The sequence below is a fragment of the Octopus bimaculoides genome, chromosome 29 (genome assembly GCF_046866305.1).
Source record: "Octopus bimaculoides isolate indiv1 chromosome 29, ASM4686630v1, whole genome shotgun sequence".
Lineage (NCBI taxonomy): Eukaryota > Metazoa > Mollusca > Cephalopoda > Octopoda > Octopodidae > Octopus > Octopus bimaculoides.
The window spans coordinates 3317657-3342321 of NC_142956.1; the positions used below are offsets into that span (position 1 = coordinate 3317657).

Sequence of the window (24665 nt, forward strand, 5' to 3'; positions counted from 1 at the left end):
GAGCACCATCCGAGCGTGACCATTGCCAGAGCAGCTGACTGGCTTCCGTGCTGGTGGCACGTAAAAAGCACCATTCGAGCGTGATCGTTACCAGCGTCGCCTTACTGGCATGTGAAAAAATATTTGAGTGAGGTTGTTGCCAGTGCCCCTGGACTGGCTCCTGTGCAGGTGGCACGTAAAAGCACCCAATACACTCTCGGAGTGGTTGGCGTTAGGAAGGGCATCCAGCTGTAGAAACTCTGCCAGATCAGAATGCCAACCACTCCGAGAGTGTACTGGGTGCTTTTACGTGCCACCACCACAAGGGCCAGTCACATGGTACTGGCGACGGCCATGCTCAAAAAGGTGTATTTTACGTGCCACCTGCACGGGAGCCAGTCCAGCGGCACTATTTGTTATAAATGAATATTATCGGTTTGATATGTTTGTATTTTGTTGCACAGATGTTTGCGGTGCAGAAATACGGCAGCAACAATGAAATACCATCCGTGTGAACATCTTTTGACATGTAAGCAATGTTCAGTCGTTCCACTTAAACGATGTCTGAGGTGTCGGAAACCTGTAACAAGCAAAAGTGAAGTTGGTAAGAATCCTCTTTGATGATCTGTCTGTGTGTCCTGCTTGTCTCATTGACTCTATTGTGTAGAATAATGTACTTCATGTTGTGTAAGACCCAGGTCAGTATGATCTGGCAGATTTATCTCAAAAGGTGTTCCTCGTGTCGCTTCTCTGTGATAGTATATCTATCACTACATCCACTAAGTGGAGGTGCAATGGTCCAGTGGTTAGGGCAGCGGACTCGCGGTCATAGGATCACGGTTTCGATTCCCAGACTGAACGTTGTGAGTGTTTATTGAGAGAAAACACCTAAAGCTCCACGAGGCTCCGGCAGGGCATGGTGGCGAACCCTGCTGTACTCTTCCACCACAACTTTCTCTCATTCTTACTTCCTGTTTCTGTTGTGCCTGTAATTCAAAAGGGTCAGCCTTGTCACACTGTGTCACGCTGAATCTCCCCGAGAACTACGTTAAGGGTACACGTGTCTGTGGAGTGCTCAGCCACTTGCACGTTAATTTCACGAGCAGGCTGTTCCGTTGATCCGATCAACTGGAACCCTCGTTGTCGTAACCGACGGAGTGCCAACAACAACAACATCCACTAAACATTGTCTTCATCCAAGTAAGGAACTTGTTACATTTCAACGGGGTTGTAGTCTGCAACAAAACGAATGGAGGATAAATTGTGTACTTACAAGGACATCATTGCCGTCTTTGGTAAAGTATTAAATTCAGCAGATTTCAAGGGAGTAAAACTATGTGTTCCCAGTTTGAGAGACTTTAACACACAACCCCTTGTTGGTTTTTGTGGTGTATGCATGCGAGTAGAAGTAACCGGATTACCTCGGTTTGACTTCCTTTGCTCGAGTCTGTCCTGCGGAATCCGATCCTCGCGGCTGGCCCGACCCGAAGAATGCTAGAAATAGCAGCTGCTTCTCCCAACACCTAGACGATCGCTTGGCACGTCCTCTTGTCACAACAACCCTGTTCGAAAAGGGCACGAAATCCCGATGGAAGCTCCCTCTGTCCTTCTTCCTCTTCCGGTCAGCTCGCTGTTCCAGTCAGTTCACGGTTCCGGTCAGCAGTCAGTTCACGGTTCCGGTCAGCGGTCAGCTCCCCAGTTGCTGACGTCATACCACAGATATTAAAGCCAACAGAGGCACAGTTTTGTTTGTCTCCCAACTTTTGGTTTTGGTTCTCACTTGATTGTTATGATCGAATCGGATCCTGGAACCTTCAAATATGTCCTGGATACGATGACATTCTGGTAGAGTGGATTGTTAAAATTAATGATTATCAGAAGCAACTTTTAACAGAGAGATCAGGAGTATGTTTATCTTTCTTAAAGTGGTGTCACATCTGCTTGTGTTTAGATCTTTGATGAATTACTTGGTTGATATTGGAATTAAGCAGGTCGTTAGCGAAGTCTAGAGCTTTGAGAAGAATGCCATGTAAAAGATTTGGCACAGTTACAAGAAAAGAAACAGCACAACTAACATTCAATCTGATGTTGAGTGATAATTAAATGTGATAATTGCTACATTGTTAGACTGTGTATGTTGTTGTGGTAGAGAGAAGAGGTTTAGGAAGGTCAATGAATTTTGTTTAGGACCTAAATACTGGGCGATGACATGGAACCACTGTTGAAGTATACGAATATTGACCAAAACCATAATGATCGCTGGTTGATGTTACGAATGTCTCACAATGATGAAATATAGAATCTCTTTTTTTTTTTTTACTCTTTTACTTGTTTCAGTCATTTGACTTTGGCCATGCTGGAGCACTGCTTTTAGTCGAGCAAATCGACCCCAGGACTTATTCTTTGGAAGCCTAGTACTTATTCTATCGGTCTCTTTTTGCCGAACCGCTAAGTTACGGGGACGTAAACACACCAGCATCGGTTGTCAAGCGATGTTGGGGGGGACAAACACAGACATGCAAAAATATACATACACCTACATATATATACATATATATACGACGGGCTTCTTTCAGTTTCCGTCTACCAAATCCACTCGCAAGGCTTTGGTTGGCCCGAGACTATAGTAGAAGACACTTGCCCAAGGTGCCACGCAGTGGGACTGAACCCGGAACCATGTGGTTGGTAAGCAAGCTACTTACCACACAGCCACTCCTACGCCTATTAATAGATATAAAAAAATCTTTGCTATAAAGTATAAAACTTATAAACACATATTTCAGAGACTGCAAAGGTGGAAAAGATTGAAGTGCGGACTGTGACAAGGACAGTTGGTGAGTATAAAAGAACAGCTCTTAATTGATTTCTATACATTTTACCTTCACCTGAGCTATTTTGTTTATTAGAATGGTGGAGAACACATCCCATTTTTAATTTCCATTTGATTGGTTAGATGTAAACTTACTGCATTAAAAATATTACTGACAATTTATAAGATCAAGGTTAACATGGATAAATTAGAAGTCAAAGTAAAGTTAATATTGTCTTTTGGAAGAGGGAACTAAAATTTATTTTTGTTTAGATGTAAACTTGTGAGTTAATAAGAAAGTTGTTTGTTTTTCTATAAAGATCTTCCATAAGTTTTCTGATATTTTGTTGTTGCTGTTATGTAGTCAGATGTCTGTCGTAATCATCATCATCGTCGTTTAACGTCCGTTTTCCATGCTAGCATGGGTTGGACGATTTGACTGAGGACTAGTGAAACCAGAGATTCTACAGCTGGATGCCCTTCCTAATGCCAACCACTCAGAGAGTGTAGTGGGTGCTTTTACGTGCCACCGGCACGAAGGCCAGTCAGGCCGTACTGGCAATGGCCACGCTCAGAATGGTGTATTTTACATGCCACCTGCACAGGAGCCAGTTTGGCAGCACTGGCAACGATCTCGCTCGAATGTCTTTACATGTGGTATCTGGCACAAGTGCCAGGAAGGCGATGCTGGGCACAGGTGCCATTGACGGTTTCGCTTTTGCTTGCCCCAATAGGTCTTCGCAAGCCCATTGACGGTTTCTTATTGGGGCAAGTAATACGTTGCTCAATCTTGAGAATGGAGGTAAAGAAAGGGATTGCTGCCAAATTGCAAAACACTGTTGTGGGGTCCAACAGGAATGAAACCAAAATTATAAAACAAAATTATAAGAATTATAAAATTATAAACAGAATTCAAAATTTGTACATTTTTAACACATTTTAAACAAGATAAACATAAATAAAAGCGACTTTAAAAAATGCGTCTGACTTCACTCAGTTCATAATTAAATCTGGGACACACTGTATTTACTCGTCCAACTAAACGGGGGGGGGGGGACACAAGGAGGACTAATTGTAGGTGACAAGCGTAGCTTCCAGAAATGGTCACACAGTCAAACTCGAATGACTGTAATTCACAACAGTTAATTTTTCTCGTATGGACATTTTGCATTATATGGTTCAGATATGGATGACATAGAAAGCAGACATGCTGTCGGGCCATGCTGCCAGGCCATGCTGTCGGGCCATGCTGTCGGGTCATGCTGCCGGGCCATGCTGCCGGGCCATGCTGTCGGGCCATGCTGTCGGGCCATGCTGTCGGGTCATGCTGTCGGGTCATGCTGCGTTGTACAGGATTGGAAACGTGAAACATCAACAGAGCACTTCTGGAGAATGGATGACTGGGTTTGTTGTGCTTTTACCAAGCCGCGGACACACAAGTACATACACACCGCACACACATACTCATGTATGCATTTACCCAGCCGCACAGACACACAGACACACATGCACATGGCCCAGTGGGTAACAGGCAAAAATTTTAATGTTTTTCTCGTTTTCTCTGCCAAATTGGACAAAAATGTTTTCATGAAATATTATACACTACTTATAACGCATTAATACTGTCAATATTTTATCTGCAGAAAATGGCTTAAAACAACAATAAAACCCAGTGCAGTATACTCAAATCTGATTAATCTGCATTTTGTGGTGGGGGCCCGTAGTTGGCGTCGGAAATTTTTTTAGTCAGCAATTTGAGGAGCCTGAATAATGTTTGTTGCAAATTTGGAGGAAAGCGGCCGGAGACTTGAGTTACGGGCTTTAACGCTGCCAAAATGCTTTGAAATGCAGTTTATCTGCCCCTGGGCCTGCATTTGGCAAGAAGTTGGAGACTTTTTTGGCCCATGGCACCACTTACTGCTGTTCCATCCGTATAAATCTAACCATTACACACCTGAAGAGAAAACTTCTTTATTAAGGAGTCTTCAGATGTTTCTTGACTCAGATAATATTCTGGTGAACTGTGGTGCAGCAAGATTACCAGCTGCAGTGTTTAACAAAGAGAGCAAGGGTGTGTTTATCCTTGCTGAACTGGTGCATCATGTATTTATATATTTGGCTCGGATCCTCAATGACTGACTCAGTTGACAATGAAACTAAGCTGAAGAGGAGAAGAATGTTTGTTAGTGAAGTATAGAGTAGACAGATATAAGAAACAGACAAAACTAAGGGACCAAAGTGGGGAGGTTTAGGAAGGTTAGTCTTCTTAGTTGTGGATCTAAAGGCTGAGCTGTTACACAATCCCAGCATTTAACCATTGATGATAAGAAAGTTTCACAATAATGAAATACTTGTTACCCGGGGTAGTAACTGTTATTTCCTGTCTGCTTAACCCGAGAATGTATGGAAAATGGCTAATATTTGCTTCAAATTTTGCTTTTACTCTTTTACTTGTTTCAGTCATTTGACTGTAGCCATGCTGGGGCACTGCCTTTAGTCGAGCAGAACAACCCCAGGACTTATTCTTTGGAAGCCTAGTACTTATTCTCTTGTTCTCTTTTTGCCGAACTGCTAAGTTACGGGGACATAAACACACCAGCAACGGTTGTCAAGCGAAGTTGGGGTACAAACACATATATACGACGGGCTTCTTTCAGTTTCCGTCTACCAAATCCACTCACAAGGCTTTGGTCGGCCCGAGGCTATAGTAGAAGACACTTGCCCAAGGTGCCACCCAGTGGGACTGAACCCAGAACCATGTGGTTAGTAAGCAAGCTACTTACCACACAGCCACTCCTGTTATATTTATTTTTTTAAAAATCCCCAAATTCCCTCTTAACACATAGCTATGATGCTCCCTCACTACTCCTGCTCATGATCAGAGATGTACATATTGTCAGCCATGAAGGGACATGTTCAAGTGGTTATGGTCAGGCAATTGATAAACAAATTTGTGGTTTTAGAGCAGAATACGATATTTCTGCTTTTGAATCTGTCTCAGAGGTAAATTGGTCAATTGGTCAGTTTCAAATCGTTTATGTCCCGGTCAGAAAGACAAAGTTTGAAAGGAATAGTAGCCATTTCGTTTGATTTCTAATTTGAATCAAATAGAAAATAACATTTACTGACCAAAGACAAAAAAAAAAAGTGTTATTTTGACACAAATAAGAAAAATTTGAATTTAAAGCTTGGAAATATTTGTCTTATTTCAGAGAGTCCAAAGTTTAAAGAGAAGGGGGTCCAGACGGTGGTAGAACCATTTGGTGAGTATAAAATGGTAGTACCGAATTGCTTTGTGTAACTTTTACCTTCACCGCAGCCATTTTGTTTTGAATACTTGAAAATAGATTCCGTTCATAATTTCTATTTGAAAGGTTAGCTGTAAATTGTGTTGGCACTCCATCGCTTACGACGTTGAGGGTTCCCAGTTGATTCGATCAACAGAACAGCCTGCTCGTGAGATTAACATGCAAGTGGCTGAGCACTCCACAGATACGTGTACCCTTAACGTAGTTCTCGGGGATATTCAGCGTGACACAGAGTGTGACAAGGCTGACCCTTTGAATTACAGGCACAACAGAAACAGGAAGAAAGAGTGAGAGAAAGTTGTGGTGGAAGAGTACAGCAGGGTTCGCCACCATCCCCTGCTGGTGCCTCGTGGGGCTTTAGGTGTTTTCACTCAATAAACACTCACAACGCCTGGTCTGGGAATCAAAACCGTGATCCTATGACCGCGAGTCTGCTGCCCTAACCACTGGGTCATTGCGCCTCTACATAGCGTCTATATAATCTGCTGTACTCTTTCACCACAACTTTCTCTCACTCTTTCTAACCGTTTCTGTTGTACCTGTAATTCAAAGGGTCAGCCTTGTCACACTGTGTCAGGCTGAATATCCTCGAGAACTACGTTAAGGGTACACGTGTCTGTGGAGTGCTCAGCCACTTGCACATTAATTTCACGAGCAGGCTGTTCCGTTGATCGGTTCAAGTGGAACCCTCGACGGAGTGCCAACAAAAACAACAACAACAAATAGACACTCTACAGATATTTGGTATTGAAGTTGCAGGTAGTGTGTCATTGCACTGCTTATATACTCAAAAATAATGAAATACAGATTGTTAATAAAGATAAAGTAATCATACAACAATGTGTAAAACTCCAAAGTATTTATTTCAGTGAATCCAAAGTTCATGGAAAAGGAAGTCCAGACAGAAGCAGAACCAGTTGGTTTGTATAAAATAACGACACCTCTTTGGTTTCTATAAATTTTACCATTACCTGATCTTTTTTGCATATCATAATGATTGAGAACAGGTTCCATTCCTACATTTAAATTGAATGGTTAACTGAAAAGTAATTCTGAATATTGAGCTCTTGTATGGTACCATTGTAAAACGTATAAAAATATTGGGCAAAACCGTAACGGTAACCTTGGTGATAAGAATATCTAATAATAATAATAAAATATGTTTTATTCTTTATTCCTTTACTTGTTTCAGTCATTTGACTGCAGCCATGCTGGAGCACCGCCTTTAGTCGAGCAAATCAACCCCAGGACTTATTCTTTGGAAGCCCAGTACTTATTCTATCGGTCTCTTTTGCCGAACCACTAAGTTACGGGGACATAAACACGCCGGCATCAGTTGTCAAGCGATGTTGGGGGACAGACAGACACACAAACATACACACACACATGCATATATATATATATATATATAAAATTAAGGTACTCAGAAACCTGGATGTTTGTACATTTACAGATTTTTATTAATGTCACATATTAAATGAAGCGCTTTTCACCTAGTCGTGTAGGTTTTTCAAATTGTTTTATATATATACATATATATATATATATATGACAGGCTTCTTTCAGTTTCCGTCTACCAAATCCACTCACAAGGCTTTGGTTGGCCCGAGGCTATAGTAGAAGACACTTGCCCAAGGTGCCACACAGTGGGACTGAACCCGGAACTATGTGGTTGGTAAGCAAGCTACTTACCACACAGCCACTCCTACGCCTATTATTATGTTATTAATAAACATTAAAAAAAATTTACTGTAAAGTGTAAAAAATGCAGGTATTTATTTCAGATTCTCAAAAACTGGAGGAGAAAGATCTCCTGAAGGTGGCACATCGGTTAAATGGTGAATGGTGGAAAGTTGGTGAGTCTAAAATAACATTACTTATTGGTTTCTGTGAATGTTACCATCAGCTGAGCTTTTGTTTGTCAGAATGACTGAGAACAGGTTCCATTCTTAATTTCCATTTGAAATGTTAACTGTGAAGTAATTCTATTAAAGCTATAAATGAAATTCAATAAAATTGAGGTTAGAATGGCTGATAAAATGGATAAATTAACAAAACATGGACATATGGCGTAGTGGTCAAGAGCGTGGGCTACTAACCTCATGATTCAACTTCTCTTATTTTTGTCATCATCCTTAGAAATAGAAAACAATGTCTTATATTTTTCATGTTTCTTAACCATTTCTTTAATTCTCAATAGTTGTAGTTTCTTGGTTATATTTATAACAACCGTGGAGGTGCAATGGCCCAGTGGTTAGGGCAGCAGGCTCACGGTCATAGGATCGCGGTTTCGATTCCCAGACCGGGCATTGTGAGTGTTTATTGAGCGAAAACACCTAAAGCTCCATGAGGCTCCGGCAGGGGATGGTGGCGAACCCTGCTGTACTCTTTCACCACAACTTTCTCTCTCACTCTTTCTTCCTGTTTCTGTTGTACCTGTAATTCAAAGGGTCAGCCTTGTCACATTGTGTCACGCTGAATATCCCCGAGAACTACGTTAAGGGTACACGTGTCTGTGGAGTGCTCAGCCACTTGCACGTTAATTTCACGAGCAGGCTGTTCCGTTGATTGGATCGACTGGAACCCTCGATGTCGTAAGCGACGGAAGTGCCAACAACAACAATTATAACAACCTACAGTACACGTCTTTCATATTATTTTTAATGTTGTTGCAATTATTTCTTATATCTTTTGCAGGTATTTTCTTGGACATTAAAACTTCTGAGCTGGAAATTATCAAGCGTGACAATAGTAATGACATTGTGGAACAGAGCTATCAGATGCTGTACAAATGGTTCACAAGTTGTGATCCAAAGAAACGTACAGCGGAAACAATAAAAGCAGCCCTTGAAGAATCCCAGTGTTTTAATGCCCTTGAATGTCTATTGTTAGACAAAAAATGAATCTCTGTGTAGTTGCTGTTCTTATTAAGTCCAAGGTCTATCTTCACCAACAGAGACCCACGATCAAATGCCTTCCATTGTTTGGTGTCTGAAAATAAAAACACATTTTGGATTCCAAGACATTCCTTTTATAACAGTAAGCCCATAGAATTGTTTTGAAAGGCTGTCGGAATCTTTCAGTGCACAGAAGCAATCTCTTGAGAAGCCGACTCACTCAAGGGGCAGAATGAAATCCTTAATGGAATATTTTGAAGCTGGTGGTGAAATACTTGTATTCCCAGCAGCAACGGAAACAACAGGAATTATTTGTGGAAAAATTATGCAAATAAATTGGAAAGTTCGTCCATCAAATAATATTGTTGGTAGTTTCATTTTAGAAATTAATGCTGATTAATTTGAGTAAATTTTGGAAAATTTTAAAAAACATATTTCATGCACACAGAGCAACACCTCTCTCTCTCTCTCTCTCTCTCTCTCTCTCTCTCTATCTCTATCTCTATCTCTCTCTCTCTATCTCTCTCTCTATCTCTCTCTTTCTCTCTCTTTCTCTCTCTCTCTCTCTCTCTCTCTCTCACACACATTTTCTGTCTCGCACCCCACCCCCATCAACACATACATGCATCCATGTCCATTTCTTCTCTCTTTCATTTTATGCTTCTTTCAATTTTCACCTACAAAAATAAATATAGGCGCAGGAGTGGCTGTGTGGTAAGTAGCTTGCTTACCAACCACATGGTTCCGGGTTCATTCCCACTGCGTGGCACCTTGGGTAAGTGTCTTCTACTATAGCCTCGGGCTGACCAAAGCCTTGTGAGTGGATTTGGTAGACGGAAACTGAAAGAAGCCTGTCATATATATATATATATATATATATGTATGCGTGTATGTGTTTGTGTGTCTGTATTTGTCCCCCCAACTTCGCTTGACAACCGATGCTGGTGTGTTTATGTCCCTGTAACTTAGCGGTTTGGCAAAAAGAGACCGATAGAATAAGTACTAGGCTTACAAAGAATAAGTCCTGGGGTCGATTTGCTCGACTAAAGGCGGTGCTCCAGCATGGCCGCAGTCAAATGACTGAAACAAGTAAAAGAGTAAAGAGTATATAAATAAAAAATTTTTATGGAATTTACCAAACGCTGTACCTTAACAGCTGATAAAAAGTGGCATTAAAATGATGATGATGATGATGAAAACAACAGTTGTTGATAACAGCTTCCCTGCATTATATCTCCATCTATATCTACGTTCTTGAGATAACTTACAGCTGTGATATTTTTAATACAAATAATTTCTTACAAATTTTGAATTTATGTTTCAAAATGTTTAATCTGACAATGTGTCTTGACACCAATTTTGTTACATTTGTGAGGAGTCATAATTAATATTGGCTATAAACACACACACACACACATGTACAATTGTTTTTGAACTTCTACTTTACAATGCCGTAAGGGTCAGACGAGGATGTTGGGGCAGAGGTTTCTGTGGTCAGGTTCCCTTTCGGCTGCCAACTTCCATTTGTTGCAAGTCAAGTAATAAATCTCCCAATCTTTCGACAAAAGAGACAGACCTAAGATGGTTCTATGGAGAACTGGAAACCGAAGACACCACTTCAAACAGCCCTTCATTCACAAAGGTCGTACAGTATGTCTGTACATGTGAAGGAACCTAGACATGGTTACAATGTGCAATGCAGGTAAACGACGCCTGTGAATATTAATGGAGACAAAGGGATATACTGTGTGTATATATGTGTATATATAACAGGAAAATAGAAATGCTTTTGGTATTATTTATTCTCCATGACATGTTTCATTTTCTGCTTGCAATTACAAAGGTTTACGTGTTATGTAGACATGTAAGGAATTTCCCATTAGAAACAGTTTTCATGATACGAAAACACATTTGGGTGAAGCATTTACATTTAGATATTAACCAGGAGCATCACCGATAGTCCTCAAGAGAGAAGGAAGGAGACATAAACACAGTTTTGTGCAGACATTCAAGCACATACATCAGTCGTCAGATTGATATCAGTTACACATGCCAATGTGTGAATAATATTCTTAAGGTCAACTTTTACTCACTCATGGCCAATTTGATGCTTTAACACTAATTCAGTTTTTGCTCAATCTTAATTAGGTTTTTTGCACTATGATGAACCAGTGGTAAACTACTTTTTCACATAAAATAATCGAAATTTGGCTCAGTAGAAAACAAATTGACCAGGTAGAGTTAATGTTGTTCCGTAAAAGAGTTCAGCAGGAGAATATTGTATATTTTCTTTAACAGCACTTATAATTCCTAACAATACCACTGGTAAAGCTTCTAACCAACTGCTAGAATCAGAGTAAGTTCTTAATGAAGATTTTGGTTGTCTTTGAAATCTCTCTACCATGCCGTTAGACTGTGGATGATGATAAGTCGTACGGATTCTTTTAATCCCCAACAATTTATTGAATTTTGTGAAAACAGTAGACTCAAAGGTCAAACAAAAAGCATTTGACCCGGTGACAAAAGTGAAAAAAAAATAGTCTGATAGGTGTAAAACAACTTGCTGGGAACGAATATGAAGAAAAAAATGTAAGAACGTGTCTAGAGCCGTAAAAACGGACCTAGCTCCTCAAGTACGTGCCTGAGGCCGTATGTACGTGCTAGGGGACGAAACAACGAGCCTGGGGCCGTAAGTACGTGACTGGGGTGGCAAAAACGGGCTCAGGAACGTAAGTATATGCCCGGCACAGCAAGAACGTGTCTGGCGCCAAAAGAACGTGAATGGGGACGCAATAACGTGTCTGGAACCGCAAGAAAGTGCCCAGGGCGGCAAGAAGGTGTCTGGCGCCGAAAGAATGACCCTGGGGCCGCTAGAATATGCCCGGCGACGAAAGAACGTGTCCGGCCCCGCAAAAACGTTCCCGAAGCCGCAAGAACGTGAATGGGGACGCAATAACGTGATGGAACCGCAAGAACGTGCCCACTGACCCAAGAACGTGCCTGGCGCCGAAAGAACGAGCCTGGGTCGCAAGAACGTGCCTAGGGCCGCAATAACATCCCTGGCTCCACAAGTACGTGCCTGGGGCCGTATGTACGCGCCTGGAGTCATAAGTACGTGCTTGGGGCCGCATGAACGAGCCTGGGACCGTAAGCACGTGAATGGGGCGGCAAAAACGGATTCGGGGACGTTAGTATGTGCCTGGCGCCGCAAGAACGTACCCAGCAACGCAAGAACGTGCCCAGCGCCACAGCAACGTGCCCAGCGCCGCAAGAACGTGATCGGCCCCGCAAGAACGTGTCCGGCACCTCAAGAACATACACGGCGCCGAAAGCACGTGCCTGGAACCGCCAGAACGCTCCCAGGGCTGAAAGACCGTGCCTGGGGCGGCAAGAACGTGCCCGGCGCCGAAAGAACGTGTCCGGCGCCGTAAAAACGTTCTCGGATACGTTATTTCGGCGCCGGGCACGTGCTTGGGACGCCGGGCACGTTCTTGCAGCTCCAGGCACGTGCATTCGGTGCCGTGCACGAACTTGCGACGCCTGGTTCGTTCTTGCGTCCCCAGGCACGTTTTGCAGCCTTGGGCACGTTCCTGTGGTTCCAGGCACGTTATTGCCTCCCCAGTCACGTTCTTGCGGCACCAGGCAACGTCTTGCAACCCTTAGCAGTTTCTTGCGGTTCTAGGCACGTTATAGCGACCCCAGTCACGTTTTTGCGTCGCCGGAGTCGTTCTTGCGGCTTCGGGAACGTTTTTGCGGCGCCGGGCATGTTCTTGCGAATGCGGGAACGTAAGTACGTGCCCCGGTCTTGTTCTTGTGGGCCAGGCATGTACTTGCCGCCCCAGGCGCGTACTAACTGCCCCGGGCAACTTGTTGCGCGTCAGGCAGCTTTCTGTGGTCCCAGGCACGTTCTTGCAGCCCTAGACACGTTCTAGCGGCCCCAGGATCGTTCTTTCGGGGCCAGGACCTTCTTGCGTACCGAGGCACGTTCTTGCAGCGCCGGGCAGGTTCTTGCGGCTTCGGGAACGTTTTTGCGGCACCGGATACGTTCTTTCGACGCTGGGCACGTCCTTCCGATGCCGGACACGTTCTTGCGGCGCCGGACACGTTCTTTCGACGCTGGGCACGTCCTTCCGAAGCCGGACACGTTTTTGCGGCCCCAGGCACGTTCTGCAGCCCTGGGCACGTTATTGCGGTTCCAGGAATGTTCTTGTGGCGGTGGGCACGTTCTTGCGGAGCTAGGCACGTTCCTTTGGCGCCAGGCACGTTGTTGCGGGGCCGGGCACGATGTTACGGCACCGCACACGTTCTCGCTGTGCCGGGCACATATTTACGCTCCCGAACCAGTTTTCGCCGCCCCAGTCACGTACTTACGGCCCCAGGCACGTTCTTTCGTCCCCAAGAACGTACGTGTGGCCCCAGGCGCGTACATACGGCTCATGGCACGTACTTGAGGAGCCAGGCACCTTCTTACGGCTCTAGACACGTTCTTGCGGCTCCAGGTCCGTTCTTTCGGCGCCAGGCACGTTCTTGTGGTTCTAGGCAACGTCTTAGAGCCCTGCGCAAGTTATTGCGTCCCCAGTCAAGATCTTTCGGCGCTGGGCACGTGCTTGCGTCGCCGGGCACGTGCTTGTGACGCCGGGCACGATCTTGCGACGCCAGCTAAGTTCTTGTGGCCCCTGGCACATTCTTGCAGCCCTGGGCACGTTTTTGCGGTTCCAGGCACGTTATTTCATCCCAAGTCACGTTTTTGCGGCGCCGGACACATTCTTTCGACGCTGTGCATGTGCTTGCGGTGACGGGCACATTCTTGCGGCGCCAGGTAAGTTTTTGCGGTCCTGGGCACGTTCTTGCCGTTCCAGGTGCGTTAATGCATCACCAGTCACGTTCTTGCGGTTTCGGGAACGTTTTTGCGGCGCCGGGCACGTGCTTCTGATGCCGGACACGTTCTTGCGGCCCCAGGCACGTTCTTGCGGTTCCAGGCACGTTCTTGCGGCGCTGTGCACGTTCTTGCGGAGTTGGGCACTTTCCTTTGGCGCCGGGCACGTTGTTTCGGAGCTGGGCACGTTTTTGCGGAGCTGGGCACGTTGTTGAGGAGTTGGGCACGTTGTTGCGGCACCGCACACGTTCTCGCTGTGCCGGGCACATACTTACGTTCCCGAGCACGTTTTTGCACCCCCAGTCTCGTACGTACGGCCCCAGGCCCGTTCTTTCGTCCCCAAGCACGTACGTGCGACCCCAGGAACGTACATACGGCTCCAGGCACGTACTTGAGGAGCCAGGCACGTTCTTACGGCCCTAGACACGTTCTTGCGGCCCCAGGCACGTTCTTTCAGCACCAGGCACGTTCTTGCCGCCCTGGGCACGTTCTTGTGGTTCCAGGCACGTTATTGCGTCCCCAGTCAAGTTCTTTCGGCGCCGGGCACGTGTTTGCGACGCCGGGCAAGCTCTTGCGACGCCAGCTACGTTCTTGTGGCCCCAAGCAAATTCTTGCAGCTCTGGACACGTTTTTGCGGTTCCAGCCACGTTATTTCGGCGCCGGACACGTTTTTCCGGCGCTGGGCATATTCTTGCGAATGCTCGCTGTTCCCGAGCACATTTTTACCTCCTTAGTCACGTACTTACGGCCCTAGGCTCGTTCTTTCGTCCCCAAGCACGTACTTGTGGCCCCAGGCACATTGTTGCAGTCCTGGACACGTTTTTGCGGGTTCCGGAACGTTTTTGCGGCGCCGGACACGTTTTTTCCGGCGCTGGGCATATTCTTGCGCATGCGGGCACGTAATTATTGTCCCGGTCGCGTTCTTGTGGCCACAGGCACGTACTTACGGACCCTGGCATGTACTTGCGGCCCCAGGCGCGTAGTTACTGCCGGGGGCTCGTTGTTGCGTCTCCGCACACGTTCTCGCTGTGCCGGGCACATGCTTACGTCCCCGAGCCCGTTTTTGCCGCCGCAGTCACGTACTTACGGCCCAAGGCTCGTTCTTTCGCCCCCAAGCACGTACGTGTGACCCCAGGCACGTACATACGGCTACAGGCTTGTATTTGAGGAGCCAGGCACATTCTTACGACCCTAGACACGTTCTTACGGCCCCAGGCACGTTGTTGTGGTTCCAGTCACGTTCTTACGGTGCCAGGCAATGTTTTGCAGCCCTTGGCAGCTTCTTGCGGTTCCCGGCACGTTATAGCGTCCCCAGTCACGTTCTTGCGCCGCCGGTGTCCTTCTTGCGGCGCCGGGCACCTTCTGCAGCTCTGGGCACGTTCTTGCAGTTCCAAGCACGTGCTTGCGGCGCCGGGCACGTAAGAACGTGCACAGGTTTCGTTCTTGTGGACCCAGGCACGTACTTACGGCCCCGGGCAACTTATTGCACGCCAGGCAGCTTTTTGTGGTCCCATGCACGTTCTTGCGGCCCTAGGCACGTTCTAGCGGCCCAAGGCTTGTTCTTTCGGCGCCAGGCACGTTATTGCGTCCCCAGTCACGTTCTTGCGGCGCCAGGCAGGTTCTTGTGGCTTCGGGAACGTTTTTGCGGCGCTGGACACGTGCTTCTGATGCCGGACACGTACGTGTGGCCCCAGGCACGTACATACGGCTCCAGGCACGTACTTGAGGAGCCAGGCACGTTATTTCGTCCCCAGTCAAGTTCTTGCGGCTCCGTGAACGTTTTTGCGGCGCCAGACACGTTCTTGCGGCTTCGTGAACGTTTTTGCGGCGTCGGACACATTCTTTCGGCGCTGTGCATGTGCTTGCGGTGCCGGGCACGTTCTTGCGACGCCAGGTACGTTCTTGCGGCCCCAGGCAAGTTTTTGCAGTCCTAGGCACGTTCTCGCGGTCCCAGGTGCGTTAATGCGTCACCAGTCACGTTCTTGCGGCTTCGGGAACGTTTCTGCGGCGCCGGACATGTTCTTTCGGCGCAGGGCACGTTCTTGCAGTTTCAGGCACGTTCTTGTGGAGCTGTGCACGTTCTTGCGGAGCTGGGCACGTTCCTTTGGCACCGGGCACTTTGTTGCGGAGCTGGGAGCGTTGTTGCGGAGCTGCGCACGTTGTTGCGGAGAACGTGTGCAGCGTCGCAACAACGAACCCGGGGCAGTAACTACGCGCCCGGTGCCGTAAGTACGTGTCTGTGGCCACAAGAACGCCATCGGAACAATAATTACGTGCCCGCATTCGCAAGAATATGCCCAGTGCCGGACAAACGTGTCCTGGAACCACAACAACGTGCCCAGGGCAGCAAGAACGTGCCTGGCTCCTCAAGTACGTGCCTGGAGCCGTATGTACGTGTCTGGGGCCACACGTACGTGCTTGGAGACGAAAGAACGAGCCTGGGGCCGTAAGTACGTGACTGGGGCAGTAAAAACGGGCTCGGGAACGCAAGTATGTGCCCGGCACAGCGAGAACGCCTGCGGCTCCGCAACAACGTGCCGAGATCCGCAACAACGTGACCAGCTCCCCAACAACGTGCACAGCTCCGCAACAACGTGCACAGCGCCACAAGAACGTGCCCAGCGCCGCAAGAACGTGCCTGGGACCACAAAAAGATGCCTGGCGTGCAACAAGTTGCCCGGGGCAATAAGTACGTGCCTGGGGCCGCAAGTACATGCCAGGGGCCGTAAGTACGTGCCTGGGTCCACAAGAACGAGACCGGGGCACGTACTACGTGCCCGACGCCGCAAGCACCTGCCTGGAACTGCAATGACGTGCCCAGAGCTACAGAACGCGCCCGGCGCCGCAAGAACGACTCCGGCACCGCACAAACGTGACTGGGGACTGGGGTTCCAAGCACTATAACGTGCCTGGAACCGCAAGAAACTGCCAAAGGCTGCAAGACGTTGCCTGGCGCCACAAGAACGTGACTGGGGCAGCAATAACGTGCCTGGCGGCGAAAGAACGGACCTGGGGCCGTAAGAAGGTGCCTGGCTCCTCAAGTACATGCCTGTAGCCGTATGTACGTGCCTGGGGTCACACGTACGTGCTTGGGGACGAAAGAACGAGCCTGGGGCCGTAAGTACGTGACTGCGGCGGCAAAAACGGACTCGGGGACGTAAGTATGTGCCCGGCACAGCGAGAACGTGTGCGGCGCCGCAACAATGTGACTGGGGACGAAATAACGTGCCTGGAACCGCAAAAACGTGCCCAGGGCTGCAACAATGTGCCTGGGGCCACGTAATTATTGTCCCGGTCGCGTTCTTGTGGCTACAGGCACGTACTTACGGCCCCGGGCATGTACTTGCGGCCCCAGGTGCGTAGTTACTGCCCCGGACTCGTTGTTGCGGCGCCGCACACGTTCTCACTGTGCCGGGCATATACTTACATTCCCGAGCTCGTTTTTGCCGCCGCAGTCACGTACTTACGGCCCCAGGCTCGTTCTTTCGTCCCCAAGCACGTACGTGTGACCCCAGGCATATACTTGAGGAGCCTGGCACCTTCTTACGGCCCTAGACACGTTCTTGCGGCCCAAGGTCCGTTCTTTCGACGCCAGGCACGTTCTTGTGGTTCCAGTCACGTTCTTGCGGTGCCAGGCAACGTCTTGCAGCCCTTGGCAGTTTCTTGCGGTTCCCGGCACGTTATAGCGTCCCTAGTCACGTTATTGCGGCGCCGGGCTCGTTCTGCAGCTCCGGCCCCGGGCATGTACTTGCGGCCCCAGGCGTATACTTACTGCCCCGGGCAACTTGTTGCACGCCAGGCAGCTTTTCGTGGTCCCAGGCACGTTATTGCGGCCCCAGACACGTTCTTGCAACGCCGGGCAGGTTCGTTCGGTTTCGGGAACGTTTTTGCGGCGCTGGGCACGTGCTTCCGATGCCGGAAACGTTCTTGCGGCCCCAGGTACGTTCTGCAGCCCTGGGCACGTTCTTTCGGTTCCAGGCACGTTCTTGTGGCGCTGTGCACGTTCCTTTGGTACCGGACACGTTGTTGCGGAGCTGGGCACGTTGTTACTGAGCTGGGCACGTTGTTGCGATGCAGGGCACGTTGTTGCGGCGCCGCGCAAGTACTCGCTGTGCCTGGCACATGATTATGTTCCCGAGCCCGTCTTTCGTCCCCAACCACGTACGTGTGGCCCCAGGCACGTACATACGGCTCCAGGCACGTACTTGAGGAGCCAGGCACATTCTTACGGCCCTAGACACGTTCTTGCGGCCCAAGGTACGTTCTTTCGGCGCCAGGCACGTTCTTGTCGCCCTGGGCACGTGCTTGCAACGCCGGGTACGTGCTTACGTTCTTGTGGCCTCAGGCACATTCTTGCAGACCTGGGCACGTTTTTGCGGTTCCAGGCACGTTATTTCGTCCCCTGTCACGTTGTTGCAGCGCCGGACACGTTCTTGCGGATTCGGGAACGTTTTTCCGGCGCCGGGCATATTCTTGCGAATGCGGGCACGTAATTATTGTCTCGAACACGTTCTTGTGGTCACAGGCACGTACTTACGGCCCCGGGCATGTACCTGCGGCCCCAGGCAGCTTCTTGCGGTCCCAGGCACGTTCTTTCTGCCCTAGACACGTTCTAGCAGCCCCAGGATCGTTCTTTCGGCGCCAGGACCCTGCTTTTGAAATGAATTATTTTTTACTGAATTTTTTTCAAATCACCAGCATTTAAGAGACAATAAACAATAAATATGCTGTAATTACAGGATGCAATATTCAAGAAGGAATAATGTGTAGGGTTATCAGGAGGAGGAAATTAGATATAGAGGTCCTTACATCATGGAAAGTAAATGCATGAGTGGTGAAGAAAGGAGCAGGAAGTCATAATTTCCATTGCATAAACCACTGGAATATGAAAATATAGCGAACAAGAAATTATAAAATCTACACTTTTGCTTTCTTCTCTGTATGAACATGCTTCTGTGACATAAGGCACGATTTTGAGAGAATGATTTACCACAGATATCACAATGATATGGCTTCTCTCCTGTATGAATACATTTGTGTTTTGTTAATTTGTTGTTTTCAGAGAAAGATTTACCACAGACATCACAATGATATGGCTTCTCTCCAGTATGAATACGTTTGTGTGTAGTAATTTGACTACTTTGAGAGAATGATTTACCACAGATATCACAATGATATGGCTTCTCTCCTGTATGAATACGTTTGTGTGACTTCAAGATATAATTTTGAGAGAATGTTTTACCACAGATATCACCGTGATATGGCTTCTCTCCTGTATGAATACGTTTGTGTTTTGTTAAGGTAGTACTTTCAGAGAATGATTTACCACAGATATCGCAATGATATGGTTTGTCTCCTGTATGACTACGTTTGTGTGCAGTTAAGTAACAATTCTGAGAGAATGATTTACCACAGATGTCACAGTGATATGGCTTCTATCCCGTATGAGTACGTTTGTGTCTAGTTAAATGAATATTTTGAGGGAATGAATTACCACAAACATCACAGTGATATGGCTTCTACCCTGTATGAGTACGTTTGTGTCTAGTTAAATGAATATTTTGAGGGAATGATTTACCACAGATCTCACAGTGATATGGCTTCTCTCCTGTATGAATACGTCTGTGGGAATTTTGGTTACATTTGAGAGAGAAGACCTTTTTACAGATGTCACAGTCATAAGACAATTTTCTTTTCTCTTTCATTTGTTCAGAGGAAATCAATTCTTTAAGCTTCTCTCTCTTTTCCATTATTTTCCTCTCAAATCCCAGTTAAAATTATTTTCTTGTTTTATTCTTATACTTAATTCCTTACAAATACTTCTGCTGTTGTATTTCAATCCAGTGTTGCCTTTCTCTAGCAGCAATTACATAAATTTATCCAAGTTTCATCAGCACAGAAGCTCCTCTTCTTCACACTCCAGTCAGTGTTGTTCAGAAACTTGGCTAATAGTATTATTTCAGAGCAAATGTTTCACAGGAATTCTACGACAGATTTGCAGAAACAATGTCCTACTTCTGTTTTGTATAATATTTTCTTAAAGTCTTCATTAAAATGGTAAATACTGAGGCCGTTTCTTCTGTTAAATCAATGGCATCTGATGTTCTGAAATTATATGGAAACAACAGTGTAAGATACAGAGGCTATGTCAAAAATACAGATTCATTTCTGTTGAGATAAACTGTAAGAATAAGTATTTAACAGCTGAATATTTTAATTTATTAAAATTTCCATCACAGAATCTTGTGTGAAGCTTACATATCCACACATATCCATACAGTGTACATACACACACACAAGAATCAATGCATACATATGCGTGTGTATATGTATTTATACATGTTTGTGTCTGTGTATGCGTGTGTATTTATTTGCTGCGTACATGGATCTGTTCCTGCCTTTCTGGGAATTTACATATATACATACATATCGGTGCAGGCAAGAAGCAGGCTTCTCAACCATATGATACTGGGTTCAGTACCACAGTGTGGCACCTTAGGCATGTGACTTCTAATATAGCCTCGTCCCAAGAAAAGCCTTGTGAGTGGATTTGGTAAGCGGAAACTGAAAGAAGCACATCATATATATGTATGTATGTGTGTGTGTCTGTATTTGTCCTATCCTCACTGCTTGACAACCTGCGTCGGTGTGTTTACCTCCCTGTACCTTAGCAGTTTGGCAGAAGAACCGATAGAATAAGTACTAGGCTTAAAAAATAAGTGCTGGTCTCGATTTGTTTGACTAAAATCCTTGAAGGGGGTGCTCCAGCATGGCCACAATTAAATGAGGGAGCTAAATAAAAGAATATATATAAATTTCTACATGTTAAATCTAATTGCATTTTGGATGTACGCTCTTCTTTATGCATCACTACAGACTTTCTCATTGGAAATGCCTTCCCTATAATATTGCACAAATGTAATTCTTTTCCCCCAAGTAATTGCACTTCATATTCCCTGGATCCAATAAAGCTCTAAGATGTTATTCAGGCACTCAACCAGGAGTCCACTGCATCTTTTAGTAGAAACAATGAAGTCCATAACATATCCATCTTTTCCCTTTGTCATCCTTCATCATCATCATCATCGTTTAAAGTCCGCTTTCCATGCTAGCATGGGTTGGACGATTTGACTGAGGACTGGTGAAACCAGATGACTACACCAGGCTCCAATCTGATTTGGCAGAGTTTCTACAGCTGGATGCCCTTCCTAACGCCAACCACTCAGAGAGCGTAGTGGGTGCTTTTTACGTACCACTGGCAGGAAGACCACTCAGGCAGTACTGACATCAACCACGCTCAAATGGTACTTTTAGCGTGCCACTGGCACGGGAGCCAGTCAGGCAGCACTGGCATTGACAACACTTGAATGATGTTTTTTATGTGCCACCAGCACAGGAGACCGTCAGGTGGTACCGGCATCAACCACAACAATGATTTCACTTGCCTCAACAGGTTTTCTTCAGCACAGTTTATTACCCAATGACTGAGGGATACTCTTAAATGGGCTGGTCATACTACGCTGGCACAGGCCATGTTTACAGCCTCACTTGGCTTGCCGGGTCTTATCATATATATATATATATATATATATATATATATAATGGGCTCCTCTAAGTTTCCATCTACCAAATCCCCTAAGAAGACTTTCCTCAGAAGTAGAAGTCACTAGTTCAAATTAACATGTAGTGGGGTGGAAACCAAGGCCATAGATTTGGAAAGCAAACATCTTAAGCACATGACCATCTAAACTAATTAAACAGTAATATTTTACTAATCCTTAATTTTCTGATTATTTTCCTGAAATCAATTATTTAACACAAATTTAAACATTCCTCTGGATTTACATATTATAACAACACCCTCTGTTTGTGTTTACTAATCATGGAAGGTGGAATTTCAAAAGAAAAGTCCCATACCTCAAAGCAAAGAAGAGGATAATCTTTTTATTTTTAATCATCACTATTTAATGTCCACTGTCCATGCTAGAATAGGGTGAAAGTTGTGACCAGAGATGGTAAGCCAGGGAAAGGGGGTGCACCAGACTCCAGTCTGATTTGGTAAGGTTTCTACGGTTGGGTCTCCTTCCTAATGCCAACTACTTTACAGAATGTGCTGGATGCTTTTATGTGGCACCACATGGGCATTTTTACATGAACCACACAGGCACTTTCATGTGTTGCTCCACGGGTGCTATCACCTGTCTCCACACAGGGACTTTTACATGGTACCACCATGGGTACTTTACACAACCAGGTCTTCTTGAGTACATCCAGGTGCCAGGTGTGTCAGTCCTTTGTTATCTCACCTGAAAGGGTGAGCTTCCTGAGGTTGTTCCTCAGTATTTCATCCCACGTCTTCCTGGGTCTCCAATTTCCATCCACTGGGAGGACAGTACTTCTTTACGGAGCTGTCAGCATCCATCCTTGTCACATGACCAAACCAGCTCAGTCTCCTCTCTCTTGCACACAGCAACAAATTCCTCTTCTGCCCAACTCCTCTCTCAACATACTTGCACTCTGTCAAACACGTACACTTACATAACACATCCTGTGGAGCATATTAGCCTCGTTCCTTTCTAACCTTCACTTGTCCTCTGCATTCAGGGCCCCTGTCTCACTACCATATATAGAATTGCTGGCCATAGACATGCACCATACAATCTTCCTTTCACTCAGAAAGAGAAACCTTATGTGGTCAACAGACGTAACAGCACACTGAATTTCCTTCATACTATTCTTATTCTAGCTGTCACACTCACTGTGCACCCTCCCCAACTGCTAATTTAGTCCCCTAGGGAGCAGAAATATACAAGGCAAATAACTTAATGTCTTACTAGTATTATCTGTACTATTAAATATCAGAGAACCGGCTGAGAGATCGAAAATGCCTCGCGGAAGACCGGCTGCACAACAACTTATTGTTCCTCAAAATGAAATCCTCACTCGTCAATTGATATTAGAAGAATATTGGAATATTAGTGAATTATGCAGCAGTTCAAGACACAAAATGTTGGAATGGTGTGCGCGCCGTCGGCTTATTAGGAATAAGTTTACCTGCGACGATTGTTTAGTACCATGCGAACTTGTTAAAAAAAACAAACAAACACGTGTGTGATTTATTTGAAGATTACCGTTGACTTATTTATCACCTTTTCATTTCTATTTACTTTTTAAAATACACTAAACTGAAATATTACCAAATAAGGAATTGGTTTTCAAACATTTCAGAGATTGAAGTGTATTTGAGAATATTTCTCAAACGAAAACACAACAAACGACGGAGAGGGAAGAAGGTAGCTTCCATAGCTAGAAATAGCAGCTAAATCTCAAACAAATCATAGACATATCCCTTTCGTAGCTAGAAATAACAGCCAAATCCCGAACAGATCATAGACATCTCCCTTCCATAGTTAGAAATAGCAGCCAAATCCCGCACAGATCATAGACATCTGTCTTCCATAGCTAGAAATAGCAGCTAAATCTCAAACAAATCATAGACATATCTCTTTCGTAGCTAGAAATAACAGCCAAATCCCGAACAGATCATAGACATCTCCCTTCCATAGTTAGAAATAGCAGCCAAATCCCGCACAGATCATAGACATCTGTCTTCCATAGCTAGAAATAGCAGCTAAATCTCAAACAAATCATAGACATATCTCTTTCGTAGCTAGAAATAACAGCCAAATCCCGCACAGATCATAGACATCTGTCTTCCATAGCTAGAAATAACAGCTAAATCTCAAACAAATCATAGACATTTTTTCTTTCAAAGCTAGAAATATTCAACTAAATATCGCACAAATCATAGAATCTCTTTTTCGTTGCAGAAATAGCAGCCAAATCCCGCACGAATAAAGGACATTTCTCATTCATAAAACATAGAAAAGGCAAAGAATTGAGGCGCCAAAAAGCGAAAGTCTACAGAATTAAAAACATTGAATATTTTCATTGTTTAATACTTACGCAAATGTTTCATAAAGGATAATGTTGTTTATATGTGTGTGTATGTGGCAGTTGAGAAATGCATTATAAATACATATTTTAAATATTATAAATCTATTATTATTATTATTTTATCTATTTATTTGTTATATCTTTCTCCGTTTTCTTCCTGTTTAGACGAACGTTTCTACCTTTTCGGACAAAACCTTTTGTAACCTTCGTCCTGTCTTTGTCCTTACATGTTTTTGATTGATATTAGCCCCTGTGGCCAATAAATCTATTATTATTATTATTATTATTATTAAGGGGAGCCACCCCACCAGAAAACAGTAAGTAGAGCTTTTTCTCCTCTAATACTTTCCTTTTAAAAAAAAACATGGTAATTCTCAGAATCGGAAGCATAAATGTGAGAGGCCTCGGGTCGCCTTGGAAACAAGGTCACCTGTTGAACGACCTGAGGTGTTACAGTGTAGATGTAGCAGCCATTAGCGAAACCAGGCTCTCCAACCCGCAGGAACTCACAGCCCTTTTTGGCGGGTACGAGATTTTCCTATCTCCGTGTCGGCCGGGAGCGGGCGGTGGAGGTACTGCGGTGCTATTTCGGAAAGGCCTAGACTTGAAAATAAGGGCAGTCTTCCTGGATCCGGAAGGTAAGTTGGTGGTCCTGGACGTCGATAGTAGTGATGACGCTGCTTTCAGACTGCTGGCTGCCTACGCTCCGACAGGAGCAGGGCAGTCGGATTATTTCAAACGTCTGGAGGTTTTCCTAGGTACTTCTCGCACTTTAGTGCTAGTTGGGGACTGGAACGCTGTCCTAGACGAACGTATCGATAGGGTGGGTGCGGGAGCAT

At 45.6% G+C, this 24665-nt stretch overlaps 1 protein-coding gene and 1 pseudogene across 1 annotated transcript; one reads left to right on the forward strand and one right to left on the reverse strand.

Moving 5' to 3' along the window:
• The first annotated feature begins 366 nt into the window (after positions 1-366).
• LOC149130283 (uncharacterized) lies at positions 367-9353 on the forward strand. Its single transcript, XM_089344859.1, has 6 exons — positions 367-583; positions 2763-2813; positions 6001-6051; positions 6966-7016; positions 7881-7952; positions 8794-9353. The coding sequence occupies exons 1-6, from the start codon at positions 475-477 to the stop codon at positions 8997-8999; spliced, it is 540 nt and encodes a 179-aa protein (XP_089200985.1). The 5' UTR covers positions 367-474; the 3' UTR covers positions 9000-9353.
• Positions 9354-18297: 8944 nt separating this feature from the next.
• On the reverse strand, positions 18298-20764 carry LOC149130284 (uncharacterized; annotated as a pseudogene).
• Between the last annotated feature and the right edge of the window lie 3901 nt (positions 20765-24665).